This window comes from Narcine bancroftii, chromosome 4, assembly GCF_036971445.1.
Source record: "Narcine bancroftii isolate sNarBan1 chromosome 4, sNarBan1.hap1, whole genome shotgun sequence".
Taxonomy (NCBI): domain Eukaryota; kingdom Metazoa; phylum Chordata; class Chondrichthyes; order Torpediniformes; family Narcinidae; genus Narcine; species Narcine bancroftii.
The window spans coordinates 69,893,320-69,912,851 of record NC_091472.1 but is presented as its reverse complement, the minus strand read 5'-3'; the positions used below and the strand labels follow the sequence as shown (position 1 = coordinate 69,912,851).

The 19,532-nt window shown below is 38.8% G+C and overlaps 1 protein-coding gene across 11 annotated transcripts in view; it reads right to left on the bottom strand.

The window, feature by feature from the left end:
• sanbr (SANT and BTB domain regulator of CSR) overlaps positions 1–19,532 on the bottom strand; it is a 148,699-nt gene that overhangs the window by 80,036 nt on the left and 49,131 nt on the right. For all 11 annotated transcript variants that reach the window (XM_069931525.1, XM_069931524.1, XM_069931523.1 and 8 more), the window contains 2 exons: positions 19,200–19,323; positions 907–1,059 (listed from right to left, as the gene is read on the bottom strand). In XM_069931525.1, coding sequence (XP_069787626.1) covers positions 907–1,059; positions 19,200–19,323 — 277 coding nt within the window. The remainder of the gene's footprint in view (positions 1–906; positions 1,060–19,199; positions 19,324–19,532) is intronic.

Sequence of the window (19,532 nt, the reverse complement as noted above, 5' to 3'; positions counted from 1 at the left end):
CCCAACACCCAACCCCAACCAACCAATTTTCCCCTGCAACCGCTGCAATCGTGTCTGCCTGTCCCACATCGGACTTGTCAGCCACAAACGAGCCTGCAGCTGACGTGGACTTTTTACCCCCTCCATAAATCTTCGTCCACGAAGCCAAGCCAAAGAAAGAAAATAATAGCAATGCACTAACCTCTCTGCTAACCATGCCGCCCCTGGCCCCAAACTGGCACCAAAGTCCTAAGTGTGCCAGTTTCATAGAATCTTACTGTATGCCCCTAGATTTTTTTTTTAAGCTCATATCACTGGAATGGAATTTAAATTGGGAGCTCAACTCAGGGGCATCACTCTTGCAAATGGAACCTAGCTGACAATGACACACTTAAAGTGATGACATTGTGAATTTAATTGAGCTACAGGATGACAGGAAACAGTTGTTACAGAAATGATTCCAAAACAATTATCTGCAGAATGGATAAAAATAATTGAGATAGAAAATATTATAAGAGCACATCTCATTTATGAGATGTATGGATGGCATGGTGAAGCTAAGGCTCATTCAAGCTTTAGAAAGTACTTATTTCTATATTTGAGAAACAATAGGCATTTGGAAAGATTCAAAAACTTGGAATACTTCCATTATAGCAAAGAAGGTCAGTGATTTGACAGGTTCAGACACAGGTTCTCTGTGTCTGAAAACAATTATGAGGACTTGCAGAGTTGAATGTCGCTTGTTGGAAAATCCTTAGCTGCAAGAAACTAAACAGACAATATGTGAAGCAGAGGCCTTAATATATTTTTTTTAAATAGCAAGCACATTTACATCTGGCTTCTTGGCTTCCTTCTCTGATCCCATCTTCCAGACCTCTGTTTTTAAACTTTCAAAATAGAAATGTTTTGTTCAGTTTTAATGCTTACTGTATTTAGTTGAAGAGGATCAAACCGTAGGACCTTTTGTTGGCAACAGGGGTAGAACCCAAAGCTAGGAGTGGACAACTGATTGCTTATGGGACGATACATCACTTGTTCTGGGTGATACCGACAGTGGGAGAGTTCAATGCATTGAAAAACCTAAAACAAATAAAAATAGCACAATTCTCAATAAACATATCTTGTAACATATATTTGAAAATAGGTAATTAGTAATAAATTGTTTTAGTTTGTGCTGTAGAAACCTGCCCTTTCAATTTAATTGACTTGATTTATTAATTTACATATAAACAGATAACACTCTTCAAAAAAAGCTTTTTAAAAACTACGCTTAGATTTGAATACGTGTATTCCCTAATTTAAGAGAATTTATGGGTACCTAACTGTGAGAGAGATTATATTAAAAAAAGTAATCCTTCACATTCTAAATGAACAAAACAGAAAGCATTATACTACTACTAAATCTTATCAAATGATCCATATATTAAGCAATATGTCCAGCACAACAACCTTTACAGGTGGTCTAATGATGATCTGAAGTTGGAATGCCTCCTGAAGGAGGCTATCAAAAATTACAACAGGGCGTGAATCAACTGAGAAAATGGACAAAAGAATGGCAGATGGAATTTAACTCAGGCAAATATGAAGTGATGCATTTTGGGAAGTTAATCCAGGCCAGGGCATGCACATATATGCTTGGACCAGATCATGATCAGTGCTAAGGACTCTCAAGATCCAGAACAGCTGTCAGTCAAGTGAAGTCCCTGAAGGGTATGAGGCTCATTGCTTTCGGTATATTTGTTGATTTATTACTATACTAGTGTATTTCAGAATCAGAATTTATTGTCACAAACGTCAGCATCATAGTGTAAACAGTCATATTAAAACCATCTTACATTACTATAAAAAAATTAAAATAGTGGTGCACGAGAAGTAAGGCAGTGTCTTTGGTTCACTGATTATTTAGGAATCTGATGGGAGCAGGGAAGAAGCTGTCCTTGAGCCACTGAGTGGTAGTCTTTAGGCTCCTGTACCTTCTTCCACAATGGTGGCAGAGTGAAGAGGGAATGGCCTGGGTGTTGAGGGTCTTTGAGAATAGGGGCTGCTCTTTTAAGGCACCACCTCATGAAGATGTCCTCGATGGAGTGAAGTCTGGTATTTGTACTTTCACTGATGTATTCATATTATTACTTTGTAGTTTTGCTCATTTTTTTTTCTTTTATAATTTTTACTTGTAGTTGAGTAATGCTTGAACATATTATTTGCAATCTAAATTTGGTGTTCTTTGCCATAATTGATTTAAAACCCAAGAACCTTCTGTATTAGATGACATGATGGTAAACGAGGCATATGGCATGCTTGCCTATGTTAATCAGGGCAATGAGTACAAGAGTTGGGACTTCATGTTCCAGCTCTACAAGATGTTGGTAAGACTGTATTTAGTGTACTGTCTGCAGTTCCAGTTCCCCAAGATATTGAAAGGATTTGATTAAGCAAGAGAGGTTGCAGAAAATATTCTCAAAGATATTGCAAGGACTGGAAGGCTTAAGCTGCAAGGAGATACTGGATAGGCTGAGATGGTTTGCCCTGAAGCAACGGAGGCTAAGGGGTGAACTTGGAGTTTTCCAAAATCATGAGGGGCATACAGAGGTGTCTAAAACTAGATGTCATAGGTTTAAGGTGAGAGGGTAAGATTTATAAAGAACCTGAGGTGCGAGCTTTTTCCACAGAAGGATGGTGGATATGTGGAACAAGCTGCAAGAAGAAATGGAGGAGATGGATATAATTAATGTCTAAACGACATTTGAACAGATTATAGCTAAGAAAAGTTTAGGAGGGATATGTGGTCAAGCTCAGGCAAATGGAACTAACAAAGGTGGGTTGGTTGGCATGGACAAATGTGTAAAAGGACCCATTTCTGTGTTCTTTAACTCTATTCTGAAAATTAATTGGGTGAAACAGATTTTTTTCTCAAAAAAAGTTACCAACATATTTAAAAATAAACTGAATAGTGTGCAGGGAATTCCAGGATTCAGCATGGGTACTATTCTGGAGTACTGTCCATCAGCCAATTTCTCCATAATTCAGAAAGATCTGTTTTCCATAGCTACCCAGATTATATACAATTGCTACAATTCTTTCATTTTAACTAATAACCACTAATACCACGATAATTAAACTAATGAAAATATATACTATATCCAGTCATTACTTAACAGCATAAAACTTTTTTAATTCACCACCACCATGAAAAATAAAATTGAAAAATTAACAAAGTGAGATTTCCACCAGTCAGCTCACCTATAACCTGGGAAACCCCTGCATAATAAGTTTTATAACAGCATGGTTAGTGTAGCAGTTAGTGCAACACATTTACAGTGCCAGCAATTGTGACCGGGGTTTGAATACCACACTGTCTGTAAGGAGTTCGTACATTCTCCCCATGTCTGTGTGGGTTTTCCCTTGGGGCTCTGGTTTCCTCCCAATGTTCAAAACGTACTGGGGGTGCAGATTAATTGGGTGTAAATTGGACGCACGGGCTCATGGGCTGAAATGACCTGTTACTATGCTGTATGTCTGAAATTTTTTAAAAAGTGAAGTTATTTATCCCACAGATCCTAGGTTGATGATCGATACCTTCAACAATTGTTTTTTTAATATTTTATTTATAGTTATATTTTTGTACAGCACATAAATGGGCCCTTCTGCCCACCAAGACTATGGCAATCTCTTTTGCACATCTACAGTAATCCTATTTGTTCTCAATAGGACTGTATCCTTCTAATAATTTGCACATCTAAATGCATCCAAAACCAAATAATTGAATCTGATTCCATCTTCACTAGTAGCATGTTCCAGACATCAATCATTCTCTTTGTAAAATGATTTTCTCCCACAATTCCCTTCAACCCTCCTTTTCATCTTGAACCCAAGGCCTCTAGAACTCAAAAAAGTTCAGCACAGGTACAGCCCCACTGGCCGAGGTTTTTAGTTGAACACAATACCCAAATCAAATTAAAACTCTAGTTTCTGATAATGCTTACCACAAGAAATAGATTTTGATTATCTATTCTACATCACTCAAAGTCTTGCATATTTTTATCAAGTTCAAGGTTCATGGGGGGGGGAGCGTGGCGTGATGGCGTAGGGAGAAGAGGTGGAAAACCCCTTCTCCTGGCATAACTTTTAAAAACCCGTATTAAAGTGCTTAAATTGTCTTAAAAATTACAGATTCTATTGTTGAAATACCAAACTATCAATAATGAGGAAACAAAATCGGTTACAATGTCGGAAGAAACTCGGCCTACCTCAACAGTGAAACCTGGGGACTTATTTCTTTACAGCCCCAACCTCAATGGCAGTCTGTCGGTAGGGCCTTTTCTACACTGGTCTCGACCTCCCATACAGATGCACCAGATGGACTTCGGGGCAAGAAGACCAACTGCGCATCCGTGAAATTTCACACATGCGCACAACGCCCGAGAAGGCTCAGACCGCAGGGGGACCCAACCTCCACCGGCATGGTGAACTTGGGCTGGGTGGGGGGTGCGTCTGTACCCACAGTTGGGTCAAATTAGCTGTTTTCCCGATGGAGGAGGAGGAAGATATCGTTGAACTGGAAGAGGAAGAGGACCAATTTTTAACAGAAGAAGAAACTGCTACATTCCAGGGTAGGATTAGGGTTAGCCAGGCTTCTAAGTTTGAGTCTGGCTCCCCTCAGTTAGATTCACCTTCTAATGCTGACTTGGCTTTACAAATAAGTCAAGGTTTTTCTACTATGAAGGATCAACTTGTAGAGTTGAAAGGGGAAAGAGCAACAATTAAAATAGATGTGGCTAAATGTCTGAAAGTTGTGGATAAAGTTCAGGACAAATTTAAAAAGATTGAAGGCAGGTGTCAGGGAATTGGGTGACTGTGAGGAAAGGAGGGAGAGTGCCAGTGCAGAGTACCCCTATGGAAGTGCTCCACAGCAACATGTATTCGGCTTTGGATACTGTTGGGGGAACAGCCTATCAGGGATGAGTCGTGGGGGTCAGGTATCTGGCACAGGGGCTGCCCCTGAGGTTCAGAAGGGAAAGAAGGATAAGAATAGGATTCTTGTAGTTGGGGACTCATTAGTCAGAGGGACAGATAGGAGGTTTGTGGGAAGAGATAGGGGATCCAGGTTGGTCTGTTGCCTCCCTGGTGCCAGGGTCAGGGATATCTCTGATCGAGTACATAGCATTCTGCAAGGGGAAGGAGAACAGCCAGAAGTCGTGGTCCATGTGGGGACCATTGACTTAGTTAGAAGTGGGGATGAGGTCCTGAAACAGGATTATGTAGAATTAGGTAGGAAGTTAAAAAACAGGACCTCCAAGGTAGTAATCTCTGGATTGCTGCCCGTGCCACGAGCTAGTGAGGGTAGAAATAGGAGGATGTGGAGGATGAATGCGTGGCTAAAGAGATGGTGCAGGGGGCAATGGATAAGATTTCTGGATCATTGGGATCTCTTCTGGGGAAGGTCGGACCTGTACAAGAGGGACGGACTCCACTTGAACTGGAGGGGGACCAATGTGCTGGCAAGTAGATTTGCTAGAGCTGTGGGGGAAGGTTTAAACTAGTTTGGCAGGGGGGTGGGGAACAGAGTGTGAGAGCAGTGTTCAGGGAGTATGGCCACCTAGCTAGGAATAAAAAAGATAAGAAAGGTAGGATGGAGATTAGGGTAGAAGGTAAAAAAGAGAATATATGTGAGGGTCATTCTCTGAGATGCATATATTTTAATGCAAGAAGCATAGTGAACAAGGTAGATGAGCTGAGAGCATGGATAGATACTTGGGGTCACGATATTGTGGCAATTAGTGAGACCTGGCTACAGGAGGGGCAGGACTGGCAACTTAATGTTCCGGGATACATTTGTTTTAGATGTGATAGATCAGGGGGTAAAAAAGGAGGAGGATTTGCTCTGCTTGTTAGGGAGGACATTACTGCCGTGAGGTGGCAAGATGGTATGGAGGGATCGACCAGTGAGGCTGTTTGGGTGGAATTGAGGGGTGGAGGAGGCATGAGGGTGCTAATAGGGGTGTATTACAGACCACCAAATGGGCCAAGGGAATTAGAGGAACAAATTTGTAGGGAGATAACGTATATGTGTGAAAATCATAGGGTAGTGATCATGGGAGATTTTAACTTCGCACACATTGATTGGGATACCCATACGGTAAGAGGGATGGAGTTCATTAAATGTGTTCAGGATTGTTTTCTAAATCAGTTAGTAGAAGAACCGACTCGGGATGGTGTAATACTAGATCTCCTGTTAGAGAACGAGCTAGGTCAGGTAGCGGACATTAATGTTGGAGAACCAATTGGGTCTAGTGATCATAATTCTCTTCGTTTTGGGGTAGTTTTAAGGAAGAGCAAGGAGAGGCCTAAAGTTGAGGTTCTGGAAAAAGCAAATTTCGAAGGAATAAGAAGGGATTTGGGGAGTATTGAGTGGGACAGGATATTTTCAGGTAAGGATGTTAATGAAAAATGGAGGATATTCAAAAAAGAAATTTTGAGGGTACAGAGTAGTTATGTCCCAGTCTGGATCAAAGGAAAGGCTGGAAGTCATAGGGAGGCTTTGTTTTCGAGGAATATTGGAAATTTGGTTAGGAGAAAAAGGGAGGTGTACGAGGTATAAAGAGCAGGGAGCTGAGAAGTTGAAGGAGGACTACAAGGAGTGTAGAAGGAATCTTATAGAAATTAGAAAGGCCAAAAAAAGGCATGAAGAGGCTTTGGCTGACAGAGTAAAAATAAATCCAAAGGGTTTCTATAAGTACATTAAAAGTAAAAGATTAGTGAGAGATAAAATTGGACCCCTTGTAGATAGCGAGGGTAGGCTGAGTGAGAAGTCTGAGGAAATGGGGGAAATTTTGAATGATTTCTTTGCCTCGGTATTCACTAGGGAAAAAAATGTTGAACCAGTTGAAGTAAAGAAAAATAGTGGGGAGGTCATGAAGCATATAAGGATAACCGAGGAGGTAGTGACGGCTGTGTTAAAAAAGATAAAGGTGGATAAATCTCCCGGACCGGACAGAATATTCCCAAGGACACTCAGGGAGGCTAGTGGACAGTTAGTGGGGCCATTAACAGAGATATTTAGGATGTCACTGGCCATGGGGGTGGTTCCAAAGGATTGGAGGGTGGCACATGTGGTTCCTCTGTTTAAGAAAGGGTCCAAATGCAAACCTGGGAATTATAGGCCTGTAAGTCTGACGTCTGTGGTGGGCAAGTTGATGGAAAGTGTTCTGAGGGATGCTATTTACAAATTTTTGGAGGTACAGGGATTGATAGGGAGTAATCAGCATGGTTTTGTCAGGGGTAGATCATGCTTGACAAACCTGATTGAGTTCTTCGAGGGGGTTACAAAAAAGGTTGATGAAGGGAAAGCTGTGGATATTGTCTATTTGGACTTTAGTAAAGCTTTTGACAAAGTTCCCCACAGGAGGTTAGGAAAAAAGGTGGAGGCATTAGGTATAAATAAGGAGGTAGTGAAATGGATTCAGCAGTGGTTGGATGGAAGGTGTCAGAGAGTAGTGGTAGAAAATTGTTTGTCCAATTGGAGGCCGGTGACTAGTGGAGTTCCTCAGGGTTCGGTCCTGGGTCCACTATTATTTGTTATATATATTAACGATCTGGATGTAGGGGTGGAGAATTGGATAAGCAAGTTTGCGGATGACACAAAGATTGGTGGTGTTGTGGACAGTGAGGTAGATTACCGTAGATTAAAAGGTGATTTAGGAAGGCTGGAGGTGTGGGCTGAGAAATGGCTGATGGAATTTAATACAGATAAATGTGAGGTGCTGCATTTTGGAAAGGCAAATTTAAATAGGTCATATACATTGAATGGTAGACAATTGAGGAGTGCAGAGCAACAAAGGGATTTAGGAGTTATGGTAAATAGTACCCTCAAGGCTGATACTCAGGTAGATGGTGTGGTGAAGAAGGCATTTGGAATGTCGGCCTTCATAAATCAGAGTATTGAATTCAAGAGTAGGGAGGTTATGATGAAATTGTACAAGGCATTGGTGAGGCCAAATTTGGAGTACTGTGTACAGTTTTGGTCATCAAATTATAGGAAAGATATAAACAAAATAGAGAGAGTGCAGAGAAGATTCACGAGAATGTTGACAGGATTTCAGGGTCTGAGTTACAGGGAAAGGTTGTGCAGACTGGGGCTTTTTTCTCTGGAGCATAAAGATTGAGAGGGGACTTGATAGAGGTGTTTAAGATTTTAAAAGGGACAGACAGAGTAAATGTGAATAGGCTTTTTCAATTAAGAAAGGGGGAGATTCAAACTAGAGGACATGGTTTAAGATTGAAGGGGGAAAATTATAAGGGGAACATGAGGGGAAATTTCTTTACGCAGAGGGTGGTGGGGATGTGGAATGAGCTTCCGGCAGACGTGGTCGAGGCGGGATCATTGGTTACATTTAAGGAAAGACTGGATCGTTACATGGATAGGAGGGGACTGGAGGGGTATGGACCGGGTGCTGGTCAGTAGGACTAGGAGGGTGGGGATTTGCTACAGCATGGACTAGTAGGGCCGAACTGGCCTGTTCTGTGCTGTAAGTGGTTATATGGTTATATGAAGAAGAGTTTATTAATTGTAAAGATGATGTTGACTTTTGTAATGAGAAGATGGAACAGATGGAAGATTCATTTACTGGTTGGGAAATACAAAAGACTGAATTGATAAAGATTGATGCTTTGGAGAACCAGAGTTGGAGGAATAATGTTAAGATAGTCGGTCTTCCGGAGGTTTTGGGACCAGCGCATTTTCCAACTGGACTGGATCTGGACAGAGCTCAGAGTGATATGGAGGAAGCCGTTTCCTGGCCAACCACCACAGTCTATTCTGATATGTTGTTTGCATTATCAAGATAGAGAATGATCTTGAGACTTGCGGTGCAGAATGCGAGAAATAATCAGGGGCCTCTGCTTGTTGAAAATAACAGGGTCTTTTTTTAATGCTGATTTGATTTAAACAGTGATTAAACATCATAAAGAATTTAATTCAGCTAAAGTTATCCTTTGGAGAAAAGGGTATAAATTTGGCTTTCGTTATCCTGAGGTGTTAAAAAAAAATTTATGGGGAGTATAAGTCTCATTTTTTTTTTTTCGAGATGATGCAGCTTTGGAATTTGCTAATTCTTTACCTAACAATAAGCAGGGCCAAAATTCAAGTAAATTTTCTCAGCAGCTTCTTGTTACTCCCAAGGGGAAGAATGGTAAATGAGAGATGGAATCTTGGCAGTTGATTGATATTGGTATTGATAATGACGATCAAGTGAACCATGACCTAGAAGAAGAGTTTCATACTTGAGATGAATGTCTGTATTAATTTTGATTGTTCAGTTGGGGGGGGAGGGGTGGGAGTACTTCCAAAGTCATCGGCCACTTTGTGGCATTTGTCACTCCCATGTAATTGAGGGAGGTAATACCAATGGGTATTTTTTTGTATTTTTAAAAATTATTTTCTTTCTATTCTTTTTGTAGGAGAACATTAAATTTTTTTGTGTATTGATGTCGTTGGGAGGCACTTCACCATTTATGGTGGGAGGATTGAAGAATTCTTAAATAGCTAATTTAAATTTTGTTACTTTTAATGTTAACAGGCTAAATAACCCTATTAAAAGAAAGAGGGCATTGGCATATCTTAAAAAATTGAAGATTGATGCAGCTTTTTTGCAGGATTCTCATTTGAATGAGAAATAGCATCAGAAATTGATAAGAGATTGGGTTGGCCAGGTTGTATCATCTTTTAATTCTAAAACAGGAGGGGGGGGGTCGCTATTTTGATCAATAAGAAATTACCCTTTAAACTGGAATCAGTTGTTGAAGCCGCTGGTGACTTCTGATTGTTAATTGTACAATTTTTTCTGAGTCTTGGACTTTAATAAGTGTTTATGCTCCAAATACTGATGATGAACAATGTATGGTGTATTTTTTTTTAAAATTTGAATCAGGCTTATGATAAAATTATGATAGGAGTTTATTTTAATGGTTGTTTAGATCCCTTATTGGATAAATCTCCATAAACTGTAATTAGAACTAAAATAGCTAAACAGTTGATGATATTAATGAAGGAGTTGAACTTAGTAGAAATTAAATCCTAAAGAAAAAGATTTTTAATTCTATTCATTTCGGCATGATTCTTTTTCGAGAATAGATTCGTTTCCGCAATTGCAAGATCGAATTACAGAAGCGATATATAAACCTAGGATTTTGTCTCATCATTCTTTGTTGTTGATTACTTGTTGTGCTTTGGAGAGGATGGAGAATGGCATTTTAATTCCTTTTTAATTAAAGACCCAGAGTTTTGTAAATTTATACGGGATCACATTCAAAGTTTCTTGCAGATAAATGTGGGTTCAGTTGACTCCAAATTTGTTTTGTGGGATGCTTTGAAAGCTTACTTATGGGAACAAATCATTAGTTACATGATTAAAGTTGAGAAGCAGAAAATGGCTGAAGTTGATAAGTTGGAGAAGGAGATAGAGATTTTGGAGAAAGATTTACAGCATGTCTCAAAGGAAGGTAAAAAAATATATGATTAGTTAATTTAAAATTACTGTATAATTCGATACAAACATAAATTTGGAAAGCTTTTACAGAGGACTAAGCAATGATATTATGAGTTAGGGGAGAGAGGACATAAAGTTTTAGCATGGGAGTTAAAAACAGAACAAGCAGTTAGAACAATAAATGCTGTTCAGTACCAGTCGAAAATTACTTATACACCTCAAGAAATTAATGATGAGTTTCGTAGGTTTTATGAGAAGTTGTATATATCTGAGGTAGGACAAGATGAGGGTGCTATTGAAGAATTTTTATCTGGTTTAATTTTGCCTACTTTAAATGATAGGGATATTAAGGATTTGGATGCTTGTTTTACTGTCAGTGAATTAACAGTCACTTTGAAATATGCTGAGTGGTAAATCCGCATGTGACTATGGGTTTACCTCTGAATTTTATAAGAAGTTTCAAGATTTATTAGTCCCTTTGTTGATGGATATTTTGAGATCAGGGTGGGGGGGGGGGGGTAAAGTTGTTTCCTTATTGGACTCTTTTTCCAAAGCAATTATTCAAGGGACAGGAATCCTTTGAATGTGGGATCATATAGACATATTTCTTTGTTAAGTGTGTATTATAAGATAGTAGCCAAGGTTCTGGCTAATAGATTGGCAAAATGTTTACCCAATTTGGTTCATGTGGATCAGGCAGGTTTTATCAAGAACCGTTATTCAGCAGACAACATTGTAAAACTGATTTCTTTGATTAATATTTCATGCCAGCAATCTGACCTACTGATGGTACTTTCTTTGGATAATGAAAAGGCCTTTGATAGAGTTGAGTGGAATGTTTTGTTTAAGGTCTTGGAAAAGTTTAATTTTGAGCCTCCTTTTATTGGTTGGCTTAAGGCTTTATATAAAAATTCCACTGTGAGAGTGGTGACAAATGGTCAGATATCTTTACCTTTTACATTGACTAGATCAACTAGACAGGGTTGTCTTTTGTCAGCAGCTCTGTTTGCATTGGTTATTGAACCATTGGCACAGATGATTTGGCAAGATAAAGCTATAACAGGTATTAGGGTGAATTCTAATGAATACAAGATAAATTTGTTTGCAGATGATGTCTTGATATATTTAACTCATCCTTCACGGTCTTTGGAGACCTTATATGAACATTTGCAACAGTATGGAGCGTTATCTGGTTATAAAGTAAATTGGGAGAAAAGTGAAATTATGCCTTTGGTGGAGATGATTATTCGTCATGTAGACATATTGTGGTTTAGATGGTCTGATTGTATTAAATATTTGGGTATTATTATTAAAAATAATTATGATCATTTATTTGCATTGAATTATTTACCATTGCCGACTAGAATTAAGTATGATTTGAATAAGTGGAAGGATTTACCAATAACGTTGGTGAGATGGGTGAATTGTATTAAGATGAATATCTTTCCTCAAATTCAATATTTGTTTCAATCTATTCAATGTAAGATACCCTATAAATTTTTTTAAGGATATCAATTCTTTGGTAAGAAAGTTTCTGTGGAAAGATAAAATGGCAAGAGTTTCACTACAAAAATTAACATGGAAATATGCATTGGGAGGTTGACAGCTACCTAATTTGCAAAACTATTATGAATCAGCTCAGTTAAAGATTATAAATAGGATGCTTCAAGTGGATAGCCCCTTGGTTTGGACTATAATTGAATTATCTCAGATTGGTGAAAAGAAGATAGATCAATTTATTTATCGATGGAATTCTCAGTTGTTATGTAGTTATAATTTACCGGTATTGAAACATTTGCTTGAGTTATGGATAAATAAGAATGAATTTTTAGGTACAGAAGGTAAAATTTTGGCTAAGACACCTTTATTTCAAATTTTTTTTTACCATTTATAATTAATAATCAACTTTTGAAGTTATGGGAACAAAAAGGATTGAAATTGGTTGAAGATTGTTATGATTCAGGACATTATATTTCTTTTTAAAGAATGAGAGAGAAATATGATGTACCTTTTTACTTATTATCAGGTTATAGCTTTATTGTTATATAATTTTGTGGATACCTTGTGCCTTCCTAGAAGATCTAAATTTGAGAGTTTAATTATTGATGGTGGGAGGAAAGATTTTATAATCAAGTATGTATAATTTATTGCAGGTTAAAATGCCCAAGCCAGATGTAGATGAAACTAGAGAGAAATGGGAGAAAGACTTCGGAATATCTATCTCCCCAGTTGACTGGATGTTGATATGTGAAGATAATATGACTAAAATTGTAAATGTGCAATACAGATTGGTTCATTATAATTTTATTCATCAATTATATTTAACTCCAGAGAAATCGAAGAAATTTAAATATGTCACTTCAGATTTATGTTTTATATGTCATAAGGAAGTAGCAACCTTCTTACATTCCTTTTTGGGATAAAATTAAAGAAATTTTGGAAGTTAAGTTTAGATTTAAAATTCCATTTGACCCGATGATACTTTTATTGGGTAATATTAAATCATTATATTTAGAGTTAAGGTTAGACAAATCTCATATTGCCTTTTTGAGGTTGACTTTAGCAGTAACTATGAAATGCCTTGCAGTTATATGGAAGAATGAAATTAAATTGAATATTTAATGTTGGCATGCGGAGATGAGGTCATGTAACCCGTTTTATATTTGAATGTATTGTTTTAATTGCTCTCCTCCATTCTTTCTTTTCCTTTTTTTTGGGGGGGGGGGTAATTTAGTGGTGGGGTTTACAGGATAAAATATGTATTGCATTGGATTTTGTATGTATCATTTATTATTGATTATAAATAAAGTTTTCAAAAATAAGTTCAAGATTCATGATTATTTTATTGTCATGTAATAACACAAAAAACCTGCGGACTCGAAAGGCCATCATGGCCTTTTTCCGCTCCGTAAATGGTTATATGGTTATATGTAATATTACATGACATTTCCTTTAGTCTGCTGTAAGGCAAAGAGTTGCCATTAGTATTGCCCCTTACAGTAAGAGAACCAAAAGAGAGACCCTTCGGAGTCACTAAGTGTCCATGGATTCACCTCCCACAGCCTCTGCAGCCACACATGTTCAAGTTCAAATGTATTGTCAGGGTACATACATGACTTTACATTCAATCCAGAGATTATTTTTTCCTGCAGGCCATCAGTAGTGTAAACTGTACTCAATAAAAAGTACACAAGATAAATGTACATGAGAGAAATGTACACGAGAGAGAGAGAAATGTACACGAGAGAGAGAGAAATGTACACGAGAGAGAGAGAAATGTACACGAGAGAGAGAGAAATGTACACGAGAGAGAGAGAAATGTACACGAGAGAGAGAGAAATGTACACGAGAGAGAGAGAAATGTACACGAGAGAGAGAGAAATGTACACGAGAGAGAGAGAAATGTACACGAGAGAGAGAGAAATGTACACGAGAGAGAGAGAAATGTACACGAGAGAGAGAGAAATGTACACGAGAGAGAGAGAAATGTACACGAGAGAGAGAGAAATGTACACGAGAGAGAGAGAAATGTACACGAGAGAGAGAGAAATGTACACGAGAGAGAGAGAAATGTACACGAGAGAGAGAGAAATGTACACGAGAGAGAGAGAAATGTACACGAGAGAGAGAGAAATGTACACGAGAGAGAGAGAAATGTACACGAGAGAGAGAGAAATGTACACGAGAGAGAGAAATGTACACGAGAGAGAGAGAAATGTACACGAGAGAGAGAAATGTACACGAGAGAGAGAAATGTACACGAGAGAGAGAAATGTACACGAGAGAGAGAAATGTACACGAGAGAGAGAAATGTACACGAGAGAGAGAAATGTACACGAGAGAGAGAAATGTACACGAGAGAGAGAAATGTACACGAGAGAGAGAAATGTACACGAGAGAGAGAAATGTACACGAGAGAGAGAAATGTACACGAGAGAGAGAAATGTACACGAGAGAGAGAAATGTACACAAAAGAGAGAAATGTAAACTAATTGTCTGCACATACAGAAAAAAAAAGTAAGAATCATTAAATGAGTCTGAGTGTTGTTGAGGAGTCCGATGGTGGAGGGGTAGCAACTATTCTTGATCCTGGTGGTACGTTTCTTGTGGCACTATACCTTCTTCCTGATGGCAGGAGCAAAATTAGAGCATGTCCTAGATGGTACAAATCTTTGCTCTCCAACACAGCATATTCCAATGGTGGGGAGAGTTTTGATGTCTGTACTGGGCTGTGTCCAGTACCTTTTGCAGGGCTTTCTGCTCAGAAGTATTGGTACCCCCATACCAGGCCTTGATGCAACTGGTCAGCACATTTCCCACTACACATCTGTTGAAGTTTCCCAAAATTTCCGATGTCACACTGAAAGCCTGCAAACTCCTGAAGAAGTAGAGGTGAATAACATGCTTTCTTCATGATGACATTATTATATCAACCTCCATGGCTCCAGCCTACCAATCTCAGCGCATAACTAAAACCCTCAAATCCAAACAACATCCAGGTGAATCTCCTCTGCACTCCCTCCAACATACCCAGCTTTCCTAAAATGTGCACATCAGAACACCACACAATACTCTTTATGCAGCCTTACCAGGGTTTTGCAACATCCCAACTTTTATATTCAATATCGCAATATGGAAAGCATGTCATATGCTTTTTTCACCACCCAATCCATCCGTGTTGCCACTTTCAGGGAACTTCAAACATGGATCCCTATGTCTCTCTACTCACCAACATGTCTTCATGTCCATCAATTTTCTGCACATGAGCTACCTCATATGACTTCCCAAAATGCATCATCTCACACTGGTTGGGATTAAACTATTTGCTGATATTCTACCTAACTTTCTATTTATCTTTATCCTGCTGCAACCTTCCTCACCATCTAAAATACCACCAATTTACATTGATATTTTATCACAAACAGCAAAGACCCCATCACCAATCCCTGTGCTCCATCTTTAATCACAGACTTCTAATCAGAAAAAAGCTTCCACCACTTCTGACTCATCACCCAGTAAATTTTGGATTCAATTAGCCAGCTTGCCTTGTATCCCTTGCACCTTAAACTTCTGAATGTCAGATACCTTGTGAATGTCCATATGGACAAAGTCCACCACCCTGCCTTCATCAGGGTCCTTGGTTACCACAAAAATCTCAAATTGCTGATACACTCACCAAGCCATGCTGTCTGACCCTAGTCAGGCCCTTTCCACACAAACATCAATCATATCCCTCAGAATTTTTACCAATAATTTTCAACCACTGATGCAAGGCTCACCAGCCTGCAATAATATGGCTTCTTCTTGCTGCGATTTTTAGATTAGCTGCACCCCTACCCCCGCCCACTGACACTTCCACCACATGTCTGGTTTTATATTCAAAGAAGATGTCAAGCACATGTCCTATGCTTGGATTATTTGCATACTGTCTCAAAATCTTTCTTGGTGCACTTAACAAATCCCACCCCAGCTATGGCCCTTACACCAAGCCAATGAGGCCTTGACGGGTTTTGGCCCAAAACATCAATTATCTGTTGCTTTCCATGCTGGGTTCCTCCATCACTCTGTGTGTTGTTCCAAGACCAGTCGTTATCAAAAAAAGATAAAATCTCCCACAGTTACAACCCTATTTTATGCCATTCTCACATACCCATTCCTCCAATTCCTACCGACTTATGGGAAGTCTAAATTATAAACCAGCAAAGTGATCACTACTTTTGCATTGCCAAGTTTACAATCCCTCCAGGATACCCCCTACATACTGCTGCAGTATTCTCCCTCATCAGCAGTGCGACTCTCTGCTTTCTTTTGCACTCCCCTCTGTCACACCTGAAACTTCTGTACTCTGGAACATTAAGCTGCTAGTCCAGCCCTTCATTCACCCATATTTCCCCAACTGCAATATTATAATCTCATGCTCTCAGCTCGTTTAACTCATCATGAGGCTCCTTGCATTAAAGTAAATGTAGCTGAACTTACCAGCCCTACAGTGCTCTGCCTCTCGGCTCACTTTATCCTCTATATTCAGGGAAATCTCCCCATCTCCAATCATGTTCACTATTTTCCACTCCTTTGCCAAATTAGTTTAAATCTTCCCAATTAATAGCGTGAGTGTGATAGTACAGACCTATCACCAATGTACATAGTTACAGTATCTAGAGTGTAATGACTGTGCTTACAGCGATTGGCTGAGAGCTTAGCCACACCTACTGTCTGGGCCTTAAAGGGTTGTATCCTTAGCCAGGTCGGATCATTCCGGACTGGTCGGCCACCCGTGAAGAGCTCCTGTCTTTTGCTAATAAAAGCCTTGGTTTGGATCAACAAGTCTTTGGTTCTTTCGACGAGCTCTACAGTGAGCAAACCTTCTTGCAAAGATATGGGTAACTTTCCAGTATACATATACCCCACCCTTTTTGTAAAGGTTTCACCTACCCCTGAAGCAACCTCAATGATCCAAGTTCAGAAAGCTCTTCCTCCTGCATTAGCTCTTTATCAGGTTTATCTTTCGATTTCTTCCCTCACTAGCACAAGACACAGGAAGTAATCATGAGATTATGACCCGAGAGGTTGTGCTTTTTAAATCTTCTAACTCCCTTAATCCACTCTGAAGAGCCTCAGTCTTTCTGCTTATATAATTAGTACTAACATGTACCATGACTTCTAGCTCTTCTTCCTCCCCTTTCAGAATGTTCCATATGCAATCGAAGACGTCCCTGACCTTGATCTTGGCCATAGAAACTTCTATCTAATGAATCCCCTACCACTGGCACTCAACAATTCCTTTCCCTACAATTCATCAGAGCTAAATGAATTACTTCCACAAACTCGGAGGTTAACCTACAATAGTATCCAAAACTTAACCTGTTTGAGGCAAATGAGCAGAGGGGGCTGATCCTTGCTGCTTTTCCTGGTGGTCATACATATCTTCTCTTTCTGCACCTGTTAAACCTACAATCAACCACATTTTCTCCAGCCATGTGCCCTTAAAATACAAAGTTAAACATCACCAACTAATTTTGCTTCTAAAAAGGATTACACATTCCCCACCCTCCCAGACAACTAGAACCCACTACTTGCAAAAGATAGCCTCCAACTCACCATCTTTGTAATTATGGTCATTCACAGAAAGGATTAAAGCACTGAAGGGTGGAAACTAAGCTCATTAAGGCTTTTGCATAAATAGTACAGATGTATAACCAGAGACACTTACTCGTAGTCTTCTTCAGTCCTGCAACTTATTTTTCTATGTACTTACTTACTACTTTTTAAACATCACAATTGAATCTGTCTTTATTCTCACAGATGAGCAGCATGTTCCAGAATCCAACTACTCACTGCACAACATATTTTTGTATCACTTTTGTTCCCTTGTCACTCACTTAAATTTTATTTCCTTTAATCTTTTGGCAATAAGAACATTTCCATTTTTTCCATCTGGTCTCAATACCCACATCACCCTGTAAACTCCAATGTTCTGAGGAGCACCATCCCAGATTCTCCTTTCTATCCAATTACCTGAAGTCTCTCATCACTAGAAACATTGCAGTTAAACTCCCATGTACCCCAGGCTTTCACATTTTTCCCCAAAGATCAGGTGCTCAGAATTGGACAGAGTACTCTAGTTCTGTTCAAACCTGTACTTCAACAAGGTTTACGATGACTTCCTTGGTCTTGTCTGTGATTATGGAATCCTATTTTTTTTTTTATTTATTTTTTAAATCACTTTTTCAAACTGCTCTGCCACCTTCTCCAATTTGTGTATGCAAACCCCTGGGGGGGGGGGGGGGTGGTTTATGAACAGAAATTGTGGAAGGTCTATGTCTGGTCAATAGCTCTTCGTCTGAACCTTTCCTGGTTCCCAGTTTATGTTCTCTCCTCATTCCTTCTGGTTCACATTTGTTCACATTAAAATTCATCTACCCCATCCTCCTATTCTATTCTCCTGTCAAAATCCCTTTTTCAGTGAATTTATTACAATCCACCTCAGAGCTCACTGTTGCATCATCTGTACATTAGGACATTGTAGCTATACACCAAAGTCCAAGCCATTAATTTAACTAATGGTCCCAGGAAATGCCACTGCACTCTTCTTCAGGCTGAAAATAAACTATTCATTATTACTGTGACATCCATTACTCAGTCAAATGTCTTTCTTTGCTGCTCTTGCCCTTCTCCATTTTGGGCCTAAAATCAGGATGAGAAACTTACTATGGGCAGTTTATCGAATGCCTTGGAAAAATCCACATTCACCATAGCAACCAGAAATCCCTCAACTCTGTTATTCCTGAAAACAAATCAATACATTGTATTTATTACACTCATGCTGGCTTTCTTACATCAGTCCACAGATGTCCAAGTATCCTCATCATCATTCCTAAATGTTTCCCACACAAGCAAATAAAAATAACTGGACAGTGATTGGTGCCTGTATTGTTGCGTCACTTTCTTGCACAAATAAGTAGAACCTTCCACAGACACCAACCCTATAATTGACAGATATCAGAAGAAAGTGGCGAATGCTTCCCTCAGCACCCAAGAAATAATTCAGACTGGTAATTAACCCATTTTTAATAGAGTTACCCTTTCATCACAGCAGTTCTTTTCTGTTGAATAATTTACAATGTCTCTTCACTAAAATAAACATTTAATGCATTAAGAATTCCACCTACCAAGTTATTTTCATTTTGTTTTTAAATCTTAATGTCAAAATACATTCAAGTCAATATGAAAACTTACTTTTTTACATCTCGTACAAGGCAGCCAATTTATAGTTCCCCATAAACGCCAATACACATCTTGCCATGACTTCAAGTCTTCATAGAGACCATTAAGATAGTCGTGTACATCCCAGCTTTTGTCTCTGAAGAAATTAAAAGATTCTGGTTAACATTATGCTAATTACAATGGTGGAAGTCTTTTACCCAACAATAAACTGGGAAAATTTAGCAATAAGAGTAATTCACTGGAAATTTTTTAGATTAAAAATAAAAGAGTAATTAAGTAATTTTAAAAACAGGGAACATTACAACTTTGTCTCCAAAATATTTTTTTTGGAAGGCAATGCAAAGA